Source organism: Dermacentor albipictus, chromosome 1 (assembly GCF_038994185.2).
Source record: "Dermacentor albipictus isolate Rhodes 1998 colony chromosome 1, USDA_Dalb.pri_finalv2, whole genome shotgun sequence".
NCBI lineage: Eukaryota > Metazoa > Arthropoda > Arachnida > Ixodida > Ixodidae > Dermacentor > Dermacentor albipictus.
This window is the reverse complement of record NC_091821.1, coordinates 167954951-167970074: the sequence shown is the minus strand read 5'-3', so window position 1 is coordinate 167970074 and position 15124 is coordinate 167954951. Positions and strand designations below refer to the sequence as shown.

Below are 15124 nucleotides of genomic sequence, written 5' to 3'. Positions count from 1 at the left end.
AGCACTGTTAGAAGTACACTCTTTTCTCCGGCAATGTTGTGTACTGCCGATGATCAGCAGGCAGATCAGCCATCTTCTGTTTCGGCAGCGAGTTAAACAATGCTGAAAGACCACGTGGCCAATAATGACTTCGATGCAACCAACGAAAACAAGCACAAGTGACTTGATCTGTTGGCAGGACAGCGCAAAATGAGGGGCTAGTGTGGGCTAGTGAGCAATCGAGCAGCAGCCCATTTGGCGCGGTTCATTCATGTTTCGGGGGGTGTCACAGCGTAGAGCTATGGGTGCAGCCCATTCGTGTTCGGAGGGGTGGAAGGGCGACAGGAGAGAGAGACGTGAGGCTGGCGATGCGGAGAAGGCTGTGTGCACAGTGGCTGTCGGGGTGGCGGGGAGGGTACAGTGGCTCGAATGTTTCTTTTTAATTTTTCTTTGCAAGGTTTTTGCATTCAATTACCTTACTTGGGCAAACACCCAGCAGCCAGACTTCATCGTTATAACCGATAATGTGGCATGGGGGCATTGTAGTAAGTTGGTTATATCACCATAGAAAACACACAAAAGTTGACGATTCAGCAGCATCTCATTGTTATAACCGATATATTGTTAAAACTGGTATCATTATAAGTGGGTTCAGCTGTATATGTCGTCTGCTTGGAGGGTGTTGTGGTGTCGGGACAAGGTTCGAATAATACATTGTTTAGAGCAAGTTCAAGTTTGAAAAGTTGGCCAGCTAAAGTTTTCAATTGTTACCTTTACTCCTTTTAATGAAGTTTTTTATACATCAGCTTTTACACATCAGTTGTCGAATGTTCCACAGTAATCGCTGGGACCCATGTGCCTTCTACACAATTCTACATTATTTGTGTCGTACACACATGCACTCAGATTACACAAGGTTTGGTCACATACACCGGCTGGAACCATCAATAACATTCCAGAAACGTCTGATACATGCAGGCGCATCCTGCACTGTGTGATAACATTTGTTAGGCATTGAAACATGGACGCCCGATAAAGAAAAACAACTAGATGTGTCAGTACATAGTTTCGAGCTAGTTCAAGTTTTAAAAGTTGGCCAGCTAAAGTTTCCCATTGTTACCTTTATTCCTTTGAATAAAGTTTTTTTTATAATCACAGTGTATTAGTCTTTTATGTTTGATAGGCAATTCCCAAATTAGACGTGCAAATTAATGCTCTGACAGCAGGCAAAGCATAGTGCACCCGCTGAAAAAGGATACTTCAGGATATATACTTGTACTGCTGTTGCTGCTTCCATTGACCTGCTCCTAGTTGCTAACGTGCTGCAATTATGAGGTACTGAGTGAAGAGGTCATGCTTATTGGAGGATTTTTGCAGCGCCTGTCAAATGGAACAAATGCGAGTCCACACCTGTTGAGAGACCCAAGTACCAGGGTCCTAGCAGCAGCAACCAGACAGCGGAAGAGAAGATTCAGGATGAAAAGAAGCTGGAACTACTTCTTAGGAGTGATGTAAGTGTTTCACAACCGATATCATGAGGTGAGGTAACAAATTTTGCTATGAACTAGGAACCATGAATTTAGGATGTAGTGCCACTGTGTATTTCACCCTGCTTACGTGATGCCTATGCTGTAAGTGGATGGGCAGTGTGTCCTATGTAGCTTTTCCAACATGCTTCGGTGCTTGGCATTGCCTGAGTTCTTTAATGCTTATGCTGGTCCTTAAGTTCTTCAATGCTTATACTGGTCCTTAATCCCTTGCCCAAAGATTGAGATAGGTTGATTAAAGAGAGGGGTTGTTACTGTAAAGGGCACTACTGGAACTAAAAAAAAGTGGCAGGTGCATATGTGCATATCCACTTTTAGCTGAATAGAATAGTGGTAAAGTGCATTTTCAGCCATTCCTGCTGCATTTTTCTTCTGTTTATATCTCAAGCATTCATACTAGGTAAATACGCTGTTCCATAATTGCTATGAAATCGACTTGTGAAACCTACAGTAGCAGTAACATTTTACTCCCTTAGTGCCATGGTCTGGTACATGTGATAAAAGGCGCTTTCTAATTTTTTGTTCCACAATACCAAAGGCATGCTTTGCTGCTAGTACAAGCTTGCTACAGTCGATCCCGGATATATCAAACTTGGAGATATAGAATTATTGTCTATATCAAACAGTTGTAAAATCCCTTTGAAAATCCCATGCATAGTGATGTACTGCGACTGCAATATGGAATGCCCATTCGCCGCCACATTCGATATAAAGAATGTCGCATCTCTCAGTGCCCCTGCAAGTGCGTTTCTCCTAATGGAGATGCAAGCAGTTCTCGTGTTGTTGGACATACTTAATGCCGTCAAATTTGAAATGGCACTGTTTTGGCAGATGCTGTTAAACAAAACATTGAATCTGACAGGCATACAGTACATGCCACGGAGGAAAATGAGCAGGGGCCTCTCCATTTTGCTTGCTGCACATAGGGATGGCTCATGCAAACCGCACCCGTTCGTTATTGGCAAGAGCAGATCACCACTCTACTTCAAGAGCGCGAAAGGGGTTTCAGTCCGATACGCATTCCACAAGAAAACTTTGACGACACTCAATTGTTTCACTGAGAGGCACTGGACATGGGATGGTAAACTGGGGGTGCTGCACCACCGATTTTGTCTTGTTGTGGACAAAGGCTTTCCGCGAACAGAATTTTAGGATTCTTCAAGCAGTCAGAATGAATCTGACCCCAATATCCGCTGAGACAGATCTTTACATGACAGTTTGAATTTAACAAAACGCCAATGTGCCACATTTGCACTTTGTGGAAAGACCATTGTGGATGTGGCGCGCAAGACTCATCGCTTTGCGATTTGCGTGTCCCCCATGAACGCCTTTAATTCATGCTTGCATGGTTACACGTGAGTGGGAATGGACTCAAATGCTCTGCAAGCTGAAAACCACGTCTGAAACTAACAGTCTGTGTAGTGTCAGCAGTGGAAGGGGGGGCGGAAGGGCTGAGAATAAAGGGATGCATCGGCCGCGAAGTGTCACAGCACTGAGTGGCATGCAAGAAGAGGCGCACAAACTTTTTAAAGGTGGTTGAGATGTGAGGACAACCGATTCCAACAAAGGACTCTGTTCCGAAACCCAACACAACAGTTCGTCTAGCTCGTTGCCCACGTATGGTGATTGGTCGTTTAAACAGCGTATTGTAAAGGACACGCATCTGAGCGCGTTCACAAGTGATTTGCAGTACTAGTGCACTGTTGGCGGCATGATGTGTATCTGTACAGATTAGTTTGCTTTCACGGTGCATCCATTTCTACCTTATCGTGAATAAAAATGCGCAACAAGCACTTCAAGGCGCACCGCGGTCTCGTGTGCAGAAGACATGGGCTTATAGGGTTTGCGTTCAGAAGACCATTCCGCAGTATGAATGACTCACAACGTTTATGAGCAAAAAATAAGTCAACTTTTGTGAATTCGACATGGCCTTGGAGAAGCAAATCGGTAAGTTTCCACTTTTCACAATCTCTCAAAACCGTCCGTGATATGCGGAGATCTCAGATAAGCTTCAGAATGGCATATTTTATATTTCGAATTATCGACATATAAAACTATTTTGTGGTCCCCTTCGAGTTTGATATATCCGGGATTGTCTGTATTGGGTGACTGTCTGGTAGAAGAGTGGGCAGTGGCACCCAATGGCCAAAATATGTCATTCAGGGCAGTTGTGCTGTAATTTGGTTCCTTCGTGGTCCTTGCTCGTAGATGGTGATTGCAACATTAATAAAACCAGTGCAGCTCTGAAAGAGAGTGACATTTGTTATGCAAAACGCACTATGTGGGCAGAATCACCTGCCTTTCCTGGTAGTGCAGGTTATGAGGATGTGAGACGTTGAGTAGATCGTGAAGTTCATTGTGTAGACGAGTGGTTCTCTGCCATGGATGTGTCAGGGACCCCTTCTGGACTTGTGGAAGGGGTGGGGGCCCCTTGACGGAGCGGTGTCAGCGGCTTCTTTTCGATGAACAAAATTGGCAATGAACATTGTGACACATTTTATTTTTTTTATCTTGTGCGGATTGCTGCTGCGCTTCCGGGGGCAGGTTGAATCGAAGCTAAACTGGCTTCCAAAAAACATGCAATTAAAAAAATTTAAGGGTTTGCAAATATCAAAATTTTCAAATACGAATGCTTAAGCTTCAAACAAAAATTGAATCGAATATTGTACTCAATATTCGGTTCATGCATATCATAGTAATGATATGCATGTGCATACCATTAGTATGATATGCATATGCATTTATTAGCAAGTTGGGTTAACTTGATATGTTTGAACATTGCAATTACGTTGTCAATGTAACAAAACTAGACTAGTAAGCCATTATACTAAAGCTTTGTGCATTTGACTCATGTTAACTTGGAAAATTGAGTAATTCCCACTGGCTGTCCTTGCCAACCTGTGCCTTAATATGCTGCATCAAATGCCCGTAAACTCGGAGGCATTTGACGTTGTGTCAGTCGTCGCTCATCGAATTTACTTTCAAGCAATAAACTCAGAATTGAAGATGGTGCTGCCAAAAAAAAAAAAAAAAACGCCATGCCCCTTGTTACTGAGAGGCTGGCTTTCTCGCAAAGTTGAGACCTTTAGTGGCTAAGTGTGCTTTACAGTCAAACTTTCGCCAGCAGCATGAAATTATCACAATATTCATCACCATTTCGCAACAATATTTTTCGATTACATAGAAGCAAATGCTAAGAAGCGTGTTTGCTCCTACACAGCCAGCAACATATTTGATTTGATTTGAATATTTGTATCCAACCGAATGTTCGAACATATTGAAATATATGTTTTTCAAGTTGAATTCGATTTTTTTTCTTTTTTTTTTCTTCCCGGTTTTGGTTTCGCGGACCCCCATTTGAGAACCACTGGTGTAGACTGTCTTCTTAGTGTTGGCTCGGCCATTAAAAACTCTATTGCAAATACATCCACCCTGCTCTTTCTTGTAATGTCCACTTCATGTGTGCCTCAAGTAATGTCCACTTCATCGTGTAATTTAGCTCAAGGCCTAAAATTTTGCTATCTCTGCTGCAGGCAATGTTTAGAATATTCTGTATACTCTAAAAAACCTGCTATTACTCGCAGTTGCACGTTTCATTACTTTCATTTTTTTTAGAGGTGCTATAACTGAAAAAAAAAAAGATTTTAATCTCTGAGTAACACAACATGCACTTACTCTGAATTTGTTGCTGTGTTACGCAAAGCCCTTTATGCAGTGCATCATGAATGTAGCATGGCACAAAGAAGTGTCATTTTATCATGCCTTTTCATATCGATACTGTTAGCATTAATCTGCCTAAATTTGGAGCAGGTAGTCTTGCAGGTTAATTATTGTTTGTGGGGAATTTGTCTGCAGTTCATAGATGATGGGCACGTGGAAATGCCTCGTCTGTGTCCAACCACCCTACCGCTGATAACGCCATCTGTTACGGCCTCTGAGCGGAAGCCAGTGGTCAAGGTCGAAGGGGGGCCAGCCATCAAGCAGGAGCCCTTGGACGGGCCTGCCCTGGATAATGTTGCACCATGTACAGCTCTAAACAGACCTACCCTGGCTGACCTATGCACGGACCCAAACCTGCCTGGTGAGTGGTCTTGTAGGCAAAGCATCTGATGTGAATGGACAGCAATGGGTTCCCAAACCTGGCATCAGCACATTCTATTTCATACTTTGAGTGGGCATTCACACAATCTTAGGGTTCCTCGAACGATCTAATGGCAGAAATGCTTGCTGACAGAAATACCGTATATTTGAATATCAGGAGAGGTTTCTCCCAGAATCCATTGCTTCAGTGTCACCCCCCGCCTTATATGTGAGGCTGATTTAATAGAGCATAGACTGCTTATAACGCAAGTCACTGGAGTCGCGAATATCCACACCATAAGCGGTACCAGCACTATAACCAAACTAACATTTTTCAAAGGCCGCTTTTGCATGTGCGAAACACGTAGGCCAAGCAGCCACGCGTGTCCGGGAATCGAAGCATATGACCGGGATGTTGCCCTCACTTTCATTGGCAAAGTGATTCTCCATTGCCCAAGTGCCGTACAGCCACTGCCAATAATTTCGTTGATTCTGCAACGAACAGCAACTTTGGCTGCCGACTCGCAACAAGACTGTGCTGGTGAGGCCTAGCTGACGGGTGTGTTGGGCAGTATGCCACCGCGGGAAAATGGCCATTGATATATGTTCGTACCCGTAGATGAATGCATGTTAACAACTTTCCTGTCTGCAGGGAAATAGGCATTCCTTGGATAGTTTAGGAAACAATTTCTTTACTGCTGCAGCAAATGCTTATTATTAGAATGCATAGTATCAATTTGTAGAAGGAATGTGCTTTCTAGTGGTGTCACTGTATTTGCAAGCAAACGTTTATTAACAGTTTTGAAAAAAATTATTCAGTAGAAAAATTTGCAACTAAAACGAGGGAACTCTGTAAAAACATTGATGCTGCTTTGCACCAAAAGAACACAACAAAATTTCAAGAGGTACATTTTGAACAAAAAGACTGTATACAACATTGCTGCGCATATCAGCTTTCTATCTGTAGAAGTTATTTATATACAAGGGAATATGTAAGCCCTAGTGGCCATTTGGCTGTTCGTAAGAGCCGCACAGCAACTTTTACAAACTGCTGCGTGCCAATGCGGAGCGTAATGCGAAGGTCCACTCCTAGCTGTCTTATCATGCAAAACTCCACTTTTTGGCCTGCCGCCGGCAAGTGGTCCTGCCCAAATGACGTTAACACCCTGCAGGTAAGAACTGTGACCTTTAGAACACACGGGATATCTCTATATCTGAGCACGGCAGCGACGAAACGGTTCAGAGTAGAAAACGAAACTTGCCGACACATACTTGTTGACGTTCCGGGGCTATATGACGCACTTTTGCTGTCTGTGCTGAAGTCCAATGAATCAAAATTGTCTTCCGAGTCTGTGCTGCTACCACCATAAAAAAATTATGATGCAGACTCATTAAAATCGGTCGAAATTCACCGTCTCGAAAGGGCATCTGTGCGTGACATCGAAGCCATGTTGGAAGCTACAAGCATTCATCACACCCAACTAAAAGGCACTTGAAAGATCCCCCCCCCCCCCCCCCCGTGAGAAAAAAAAAACACAAATGCGAAACTAGAAACACGGTTTCTATTTTAGGCACTGGATAGCGCTAGCTGTCCGAAAGTGCTCGGAGCGGGTAAATATTTGTAGTTGAAATAACCGATAGTGGGTTATCGATGGGTATAGGTGCAGACAGGAAAGTTAATCTGGCATGAAATCACGTGCGCAGTCTGCACTGATCGCAGCGCGCAAGAAGTAGAGTTCACGGGCGATCAGCAAGCAACTACCTTGAATGCGTATAGTAGTACATAGTAGCGTGTACTAGTAGGAAGGGCAAAGGCTCGCACGTGGACAATGTTCTGAACTGATGAATTTGTGGAAAACAGTTTAAACTGACTTTAGGCAATATGCGGATACGCTAACACATATTAAACTGACTTTAGGCAGTATGCGGATACATTGAGTTTTATTGGAAGATAAATGGGAGTCAGAAAATACCCCATTATATCCGGTTTTGCATTATAAGCGGTTACATTATAAGTGGTCTGAGCTGTATGTTACTGTTCTAAGCACAAAATTTGTGACGCTCCAGATTTTAAATGGCAGCACAAATGTTCCCAACTAACTTGGGAGTTGAGGTAGTACCATATTTTCATGTGTATAACCTGCACCAAGAATTAATACAATTAACTGCAAACACGGATTACGAATTATATGTGACTTTTGCCTTGAAGGGTGGCTTTGTGGCAGTGCAAATTTTGCTTTATACTGTGACTTCACAGGGTCGCAGCATGCACTGTCATAGATCCACATCTCAAGAGAAAGTTTCATCTATCCGGTTTCTTCATTCCCTATGGAATCCCATCCTCTCCCCACCTCCGCATGTTGAAGCTTCCTTCCCCCCTATTTCATGGTTGCCGATTTGCATTTTGGGTGTGTTAGCAATCAGTATTTCAGGCAATCCCCGCCAAGTTTGAGTAATCCGTTGGTTACTCTATATCACCTCATATTAGTGTGCATACTGAAGTTCTTTTTCTTGGGTCCCCCCCTTGCGCTACACAACTCTGTACTTCATCATCACTTCTTGGGTCCCCCAACTGAACCCTCGCCTTGTAGTCATGACAACCTTATAATTGAATAAATATGGTACCTATTTACACTGACTTGTCACCCTCATAGCCATTAAGATCTTTGCAGAAGTAGACAAAGGCGTTCGAGATGACTGCCTTACTAGAAGCAGAAAGCTCTGGGCATAGTAGGGGTGGGGGTAAATTCTTGTTTTGTGTGGGTCTCTATTTAGGAAGAAGCAATAATGGGAAAGCCTAATGGCAGTCTTTACGGCAGTGCACTTTTTGTGAATGGTGGAAAATACTTAGCAGCAGAACTTCCTAAAGAGCCACCACATGCAGCTTGTATCACTGTCACACAGACACGTAAGACTGGAGTATAGTTTGGCATTTCTGCCGTGCCAGGCAGTAGCCAGCAAAGTTACGTCATACGGGCGATGCCACACACGACGAAAATTTGCCTCGTGTATACTGTGGTGCGTCAAGCGTAGTCTGCAGAAGTGCGACGATGAACTTTCATAAAAGCGTACATGTCCTGTGATGGCAGCTTGTAGGGCACTGCTGTGCCATCTAACATCTCGCAGGGCCAACTGCTTAATGGAAATGACACTATTTCCGAAAAGGTGAAATTTTTTGCACATGATTTCTAGGCAGGAAAAATAAACATTTTCCATTTGAGGCCCAGTGTGCCAAGTCACACCCTTGTTGCATTTAGAGGCGATCCCACCGCTAGCAACCAGTTGTAGGAGTTGAGGAGGATGTCGGGATGAAACACTTGGGAGGTTTATTTACATTATTTACAGTGAGAGTCAATTAACAGTCTTTAAGTCATTACGGGCCGGCAGCAACTCGGACGCTGCGGCCCGTGGCAAGAAGCTCGAAAGTGATGAATCAAGGAATGCTCAAGGAAATGCTCTCTGCTGCTCCCGGTCTGCGTTTTTTAAACCCTTCGGTGTCTCGAAGACACGTCACGTTCGGCTAATGGGCGAGCCCGCTCAGATGACGCCATTTTCGGCCAAGCGAGCCCGCTCAAGTGTCATCATTTTCGGCCCATGCGATGGTGTCATACCCGGCGAAGAGAGTCGCTGCTGGGTCCCCAATTGTCCGAGGGCTTACTTCTCCCTGCGGTCTTGCCTTGCTGACTTGCAATGCGCCATCACAATAGCCAGGTGGGGGCGACGCTGCCAGGCCTTCGCGGTGCATTACAGCCATCTTGTTTCGGGACTCACGTTACCTGGAACAGTGCCAGGCTCTCGCTTCACTTTCGGGAAGAGTCAAGGAGTGAATAGCTCCACCTGCGGCACACGAAGTGCGGGCCGCCAACTTGTTTGCACGTGCGCGCCTCGGGAATGTGGTATCCGTGCTTCTGCGCTCCTTAATTAGCTGTGGTGCGATTCGATATGTGCTGGTGAACTCGAAGTAGGCTCAGGAAACGGTCCTGTATCTAACACCCTGTAGCTACTAAGGCACACCAGCTCATATCCATTGAAAACTGTAGTGTGCCAGAATGCTGTCCTCTGAGACATGTCCCAGGCTGGAAAAAGTCGTATTTGCGTTTAACAGGTGGTTAGTGCACTGCTGTGAAATGAAAGCGTAGTAAGCATCGAAGTTTTTATTTTCCACAGTGACACACAAGAATAATAGTCTGTGGTACAGAATTACATGACCTCGTATGAATGTTAATGAGACACCTTCAATTCATGACGCTCATTATGATGCGCCACATTGCATTGGGTTAGAACATAAACAGAGCTCATAACAATTCGCACAGTTTGCAAGTAAGTAATAATAAGTAAGTAAGTAAAGAATCGCAAGCAAATGAGAACGTTTGTCACAACATCATGTCACACTGTGTGACGAATAAAGGTACTGACGTATTGGTATTTATAGCCCTCATTCTAACGGCACCCATTTCACCGATGAGCCTTAAAGGGACACTAAAGGTTACTATTAAGTGAACATGGACTGTTGAAATACAATCCCAGAAATCTCGAAACGCTTGTTTCGTGCCAAGGAGAGACTTATTTTAAGAGAAAATGCGTTCCGAAGCGTCCGCGTACCTCTAGCGCAGTTCAAATCGCCCGCCCTCCGATCGAGGAGTACTGACCAGTGGCGTAGCCAGAAATTTCGTTCGTGGGGGGCTCACTTTGCAGCTCGGCCTCCCCTTATAATTTAGTCAAGGGATAAAATATATATATATATATATATATATATATATATATATATCTGTCATTCAACTACCTTGTTGACATTACCGTACATATGCAACGACCAGGGGAAAATCTCAGTGACGCTGTCCTTTGTTAGAATGTATTGAGCAGGAGCAGCTGTCACCGGTTGTGTATTGCGAGTAATTGCTCGGAAATTATAGTTGCCACAGAGCGCACATATAAAAAGCACGAGTTCTGCAAAATATACGAGGGCGAGTCAAATGAAAGAAATGAAAGTGAGCCAATGCAAATATATGACAAACGGGGTACTTTATTTAAAAGTAGTCACCATGAGTATTTAGACACTTGTCCTACTAACGAGTCGCGTGATTCCCGTCTCATAAAACTCCTTGAGTTGCTGCCTCAAAAATCTGTAAATGACTACACGTCATCTTCCGACACGCATGTGGTTCCCTTGAGCAGTTTTTTTTCAAATTTTAGCAAATGTGGAAGACGTAAGGCAACAGGACTGGGCTGCATGAGGGATGTGGCAGCGTTTCCCACTTGAACTTTGCCAGTTTTGTATTAACCACATCAGCGACGTGGGAACGGGCAATGTCGTGAAGCAAGATGTTCCCAATGCTCAATTTTCCCCGTCCTTTGTTCTTGATTGCGAAACGCAGCCGATACGACCTTTCACAATATCTGAAACGATTTAGAGCTTCTCCAGGTTTAGAAAATTCGATCAATATGACCCCTAACGATCTAAAAAGAAGTCAACAAGACGGTCTTTGTTTTCCTTGGGAATGGGGAATTCAAATGTTTCCACTGTAAGCTTTGCCATAGTGTTTCAGGCTAGTAGTAGCGGCACCACGAGTCATCCCCGGTCACAATTGCAGCAAAAAGTCGTCACCCTCATCTGGGGTTCTTTGACGTGCACCTAAATCTAAGCACACCGGTGTTTTCGCATTTCGCCTCCATCGACATGCAGCTGCCGTGACCGGGATTCGATCCTGCGAACTCGTGCTCAGCAGCCCAGCACCATGGCCACTGAGCAACCACGGCATTTTCATTTGTGTTGGGGGTGATTGCACGGTGGCTTTGGCCCGGCCATGGATATTCTTTGTAACTTTCATGTCCTTCTGTGCACAGTTGGCTACAACGCTTCGCAGTGGCCAATGAAACGAAATGTTCAACGTATACGGCAGCCATACGGCGAATAATTTCTTTTTGGGAAACATCTTCATTTGTCAAAAACCTAATGACATTAAGCTGTTCAACTTTTGGAGTGTCTATTAACTGAAGCGTCCCGTGGCCCATTACTTTCCGCAAAAGAAGTAACAAAATCGAACTTTCTCCATGCGACAATTCGCTGCGCCACAACAATGTCTTCCTTTTTTACTTTTGTGGGGCAGGGGGCGGTGAAATAGAATAACGCAAAGGAACGCATGTTGGCTACAATCGAATGCCTACTTTGGGCACCTTGTGTGGCTACCGAAGGAATATCGAAGAAAACGTGTGATGCTTGGTCCACAGAAAACCATACGCATAATGCTCGGTATCCTACACCGGCGAGACAAAATTTTCCGAAGAGGTTGCACTCAAGCGAACTCGTTGCAATCCGTCGAGTCCCTGCAGTTTCTTTTTCTCGTCTGCTAGCCAGGAAGCGTCCAAAACTCTGCCAGGCGAAAATGCAGTCGGCCAGAGAAAGGGAACGCGCATCCAAGTGCGTAGCGCGGTTGTCGATGCAGCACGAGAAAAACGCATGCGCTCTAGCTGGATTGGCAGCCCGTGGGTTACAAGAACAAAAGAAAAAAAAAAAGAAGAGAAAGGGGCTCAATGTATCCTCGCGAATAAAAGTCTAGGTAGAAAAATAAATAAGAACTTAGTTACAATGGTGGATTTAGTGTCTTGACATGGATGCTTTAGCGCAGGTGGAAAAAAAATGTTCATATTCTTTTCTCTGACCTGACGGCACAAATGAACCACCACAACGCTTTGTCTCATGGGACCTCGCTGCGCGCTTTGTCAACTTGTCTGATAGTATGTTGATTTCGCTTGTCTCGTTGTATGGCCCGATGTACGACTTTTGAAAAGTCGATGCACCTTTGGCGTCAAATGTTTACAACAGCATTAAACCCACAAAGTTCCGTAATTGAAAATCTAAAGCACGACTTCGGAAATGTTAATTCACCTTTCGCATCAAAATGTTGTGAGAACCTTATACCCACAAAGTTTCTGAACTGAAATCCAAGCGCTCCGTAGATTCCGCGGCCTCCGCGAGATGCCAAGACGAGCCCGCTCGCCATCAAAACGCCCTTGAAATTTTGTGCTCGGTGGGGCTCCTTGCGTTACGATATGCGACTCCCGATGCATGGGTGTTGCTGCGAAATCCAGCCCGATTTTGCAATGTTCGCGCTTAAATGTCTTTTCGAGCGTGTATTAAGGACATTCTAGACAAAATTGAGCATGATTTTCGGCGCCGGGAGTTGTTTTGGTCGGCGATGCATGACAAGAAAAAATTTCGGGGGGGGGCTGAAGCCCCATAAGCCCCCCCCCCCCTGGCTACGCCCCTGGTACTAACATCATGGTCTCATAGTGACGTTGCGCCATCGGTGAGTAGAACGGCGTCCGCAGACGGCGCTACGGCTTTTCTGCGCAAAACGCAAACGCGCGGCCAGAAACAGAGCCAAGACAGAGCCGACAGCAGAGCGAAAGCGGGAGTATGGTGGCTAGCGGAAGGAGAAACGCGCGACCATAAGCTGGCACTTTATTCTATGACGCAAACTTCGACGCTCGTCGCAATGGACCCTGACAACGACAGATTGGCTTGTGATGCTGGGCTCAACTTCAGCGATTTGAGCACTGACGAGCGCGACCTGCTGCTGAAGGCTCGCGCTGCCGGCGTCGTTGCGTACTACGACGGCGGCCTCGACACCGGCTTTCCGGAGCGGGAAAGCAACGAGGGCTTCCCACAACATCACAAGGATGTGGCATTCTCCCTGCTTGTTCGAAATGAAAGTTTTGCGAGCCAGCAGTACCCGCACAGCACGACGCGATAACGAAACTGCTGAAACTCCAAAGTGTGCGCGGCGCAGAGTCGAGCGCGCAGAGTCGAGCGAAAACGAAACCTTTCGACCACCCGTATACTACAGAAGGGTAACGTCAATATGTTATTTTTTCTTAGAATCAAATAGACGTAAACAAGTAGCATTTTCTTCCGTCTTATAATCGAATGAAATGATATTTTCAATACGAGTAGTTGAGTATTAGTAACACAAATTATGAGGAGTGCTTTCGTCATCGAGCTAGTACCGGAATGTCGCTGGGGGGTCTCAAATTGTGTCATGCATTTACCTCAATTTCTCGGTTACTAAAGCTCTATTCGCGATTATGTTGACGCCTTAGACGTTCTAGAACATTGCTCTACCACTTTAACTTGACTTTCTGGTAACCTTTAGTGCCCCTTAAGTGTTTCACATGAATTCAGTGCGTTAGGTCCAGATTTTGAACTAGGTACCACATGCATGTGTCCGTAGTACAGTATAGACCACTTGTAATGTAACTGCCTATGGCACAGGACCAGTTATAATGCAGGTTTTACTGGCCACCGGTATTCCTCCCATAGAACTCAATGTATAGGCAGAACGCTTAATGTGCAGGAATGCAAAGCAGACTACAGGTTATAGCACTGTCACTTGAAGGGCGCGACCAGCAGACACTTGCAGGGAGGGCAGCTTTGTTCCCGTTAATCAGCAGAGCTAGTAAATCAGGGTGTCTACCAACTGGGAAAACCGGGAATTCTCAGGGAATTTGAATTGGAAATACTCAGGGAAAACTCACGGAGAACTCGGGGAATTTGTGCTTCTGTCAGGGAAAATTAGCTGTAACTTTATTGAAATAGAACGAAAGTCGTGTTAGTGTGGCTCCAGTAACAGAGGAATCGCAACGAATCATCATTGACGCCCTGTCATTGGCACGAGGTATTGCCAGAGTACCTAGTTAACGACCGATTTTCCAGATGCCCGATTTTTCGAACATGCCCGATAATTCGCATGACTTTGTGGCACCACCACGTACTCCATATAGTCAATGTATATTGCCCTGACTGCAGGTCTGAAATGGCATTAATCAAAGCCACCACCGCCGCCATTTTGATTATCACGCCGCCTCGAGACAGCACTCTTGCATGCAGATCCGCTGGCTGCCGTAGCCACCACCGCAGCAACGTTAGGCTTAGCTGCTTCTATGTTCGCTATTAAACTTCTTGCCGTGCGGTGCCGTGTTTTTCATTGAAAGAATTCGCCGCTGTCAGCAGTGGCACCGACTCCGTCTTTGTAATCCTCGTGATTGGCTTCGAAGCTCGCAGAGCTCAGCGCGTCGCATAATGCCCGTCTCCGGAAGTTAGCTTAGCCTCAGTACAGCGGTGTTACGCGGTGGAGGTTAAGCATGGGAAGGGGCAATTGTCACAGGACACAGTATGCATTCCTTAATTATACACGCGTGCACCCCCATCTCCTGTCACAGTACGAGCTGCCTAATAAGTGTACTGCCAAGCCTTGAGAGCTTTTTTGGACGTGCCTGTGGCAGTTTTAGCCCTTAAGGACAGTAAAGACATGCATTCATTTTTTTTTGGACTGCCAGATTTTTTGGATGTTTTCGCGGCCCCTAGGGAGTCTGAAAAATCGTATGTTGACTGTACAACTGACCAAGAGGATGCTTCAAATGATTCATGGGCTGAACACATGGCAAAAGTAGGATGAGAACGGAAAGGACCGACGTACTGAGGAATTCACGGGAAAGGAAGCATGCCGCCGCCTCTTTGA

General features: G+C 45.2%; 1 protein-coding gene across 2 annotated transcripts in view; it reads left to right on the top strand.

Annotated features, from left to right (window-relative positions):
- Polr3D (RNA polymerase III subunit C53) overlaps nt 1-15124 on the top strand; it is a 75968-nt gene that overhangs the window by 34523 nt on the left and 26321 nt on the right. For both annotated transcript variants that reach the window (XM_070528925.1, XM_070528921.1), the window contains exons 5-6: nt 1357-1490; nt 5382-5607. In XM_070528925.1, the coding sequence (XP_070385026.1) occupies nt 1357-1490; nt 5382-5607 (360 nt within the window). The remainder of the gene's footprint in view (nt 1-1356; nt 1491-5381; nt 5608-15124) is intronic.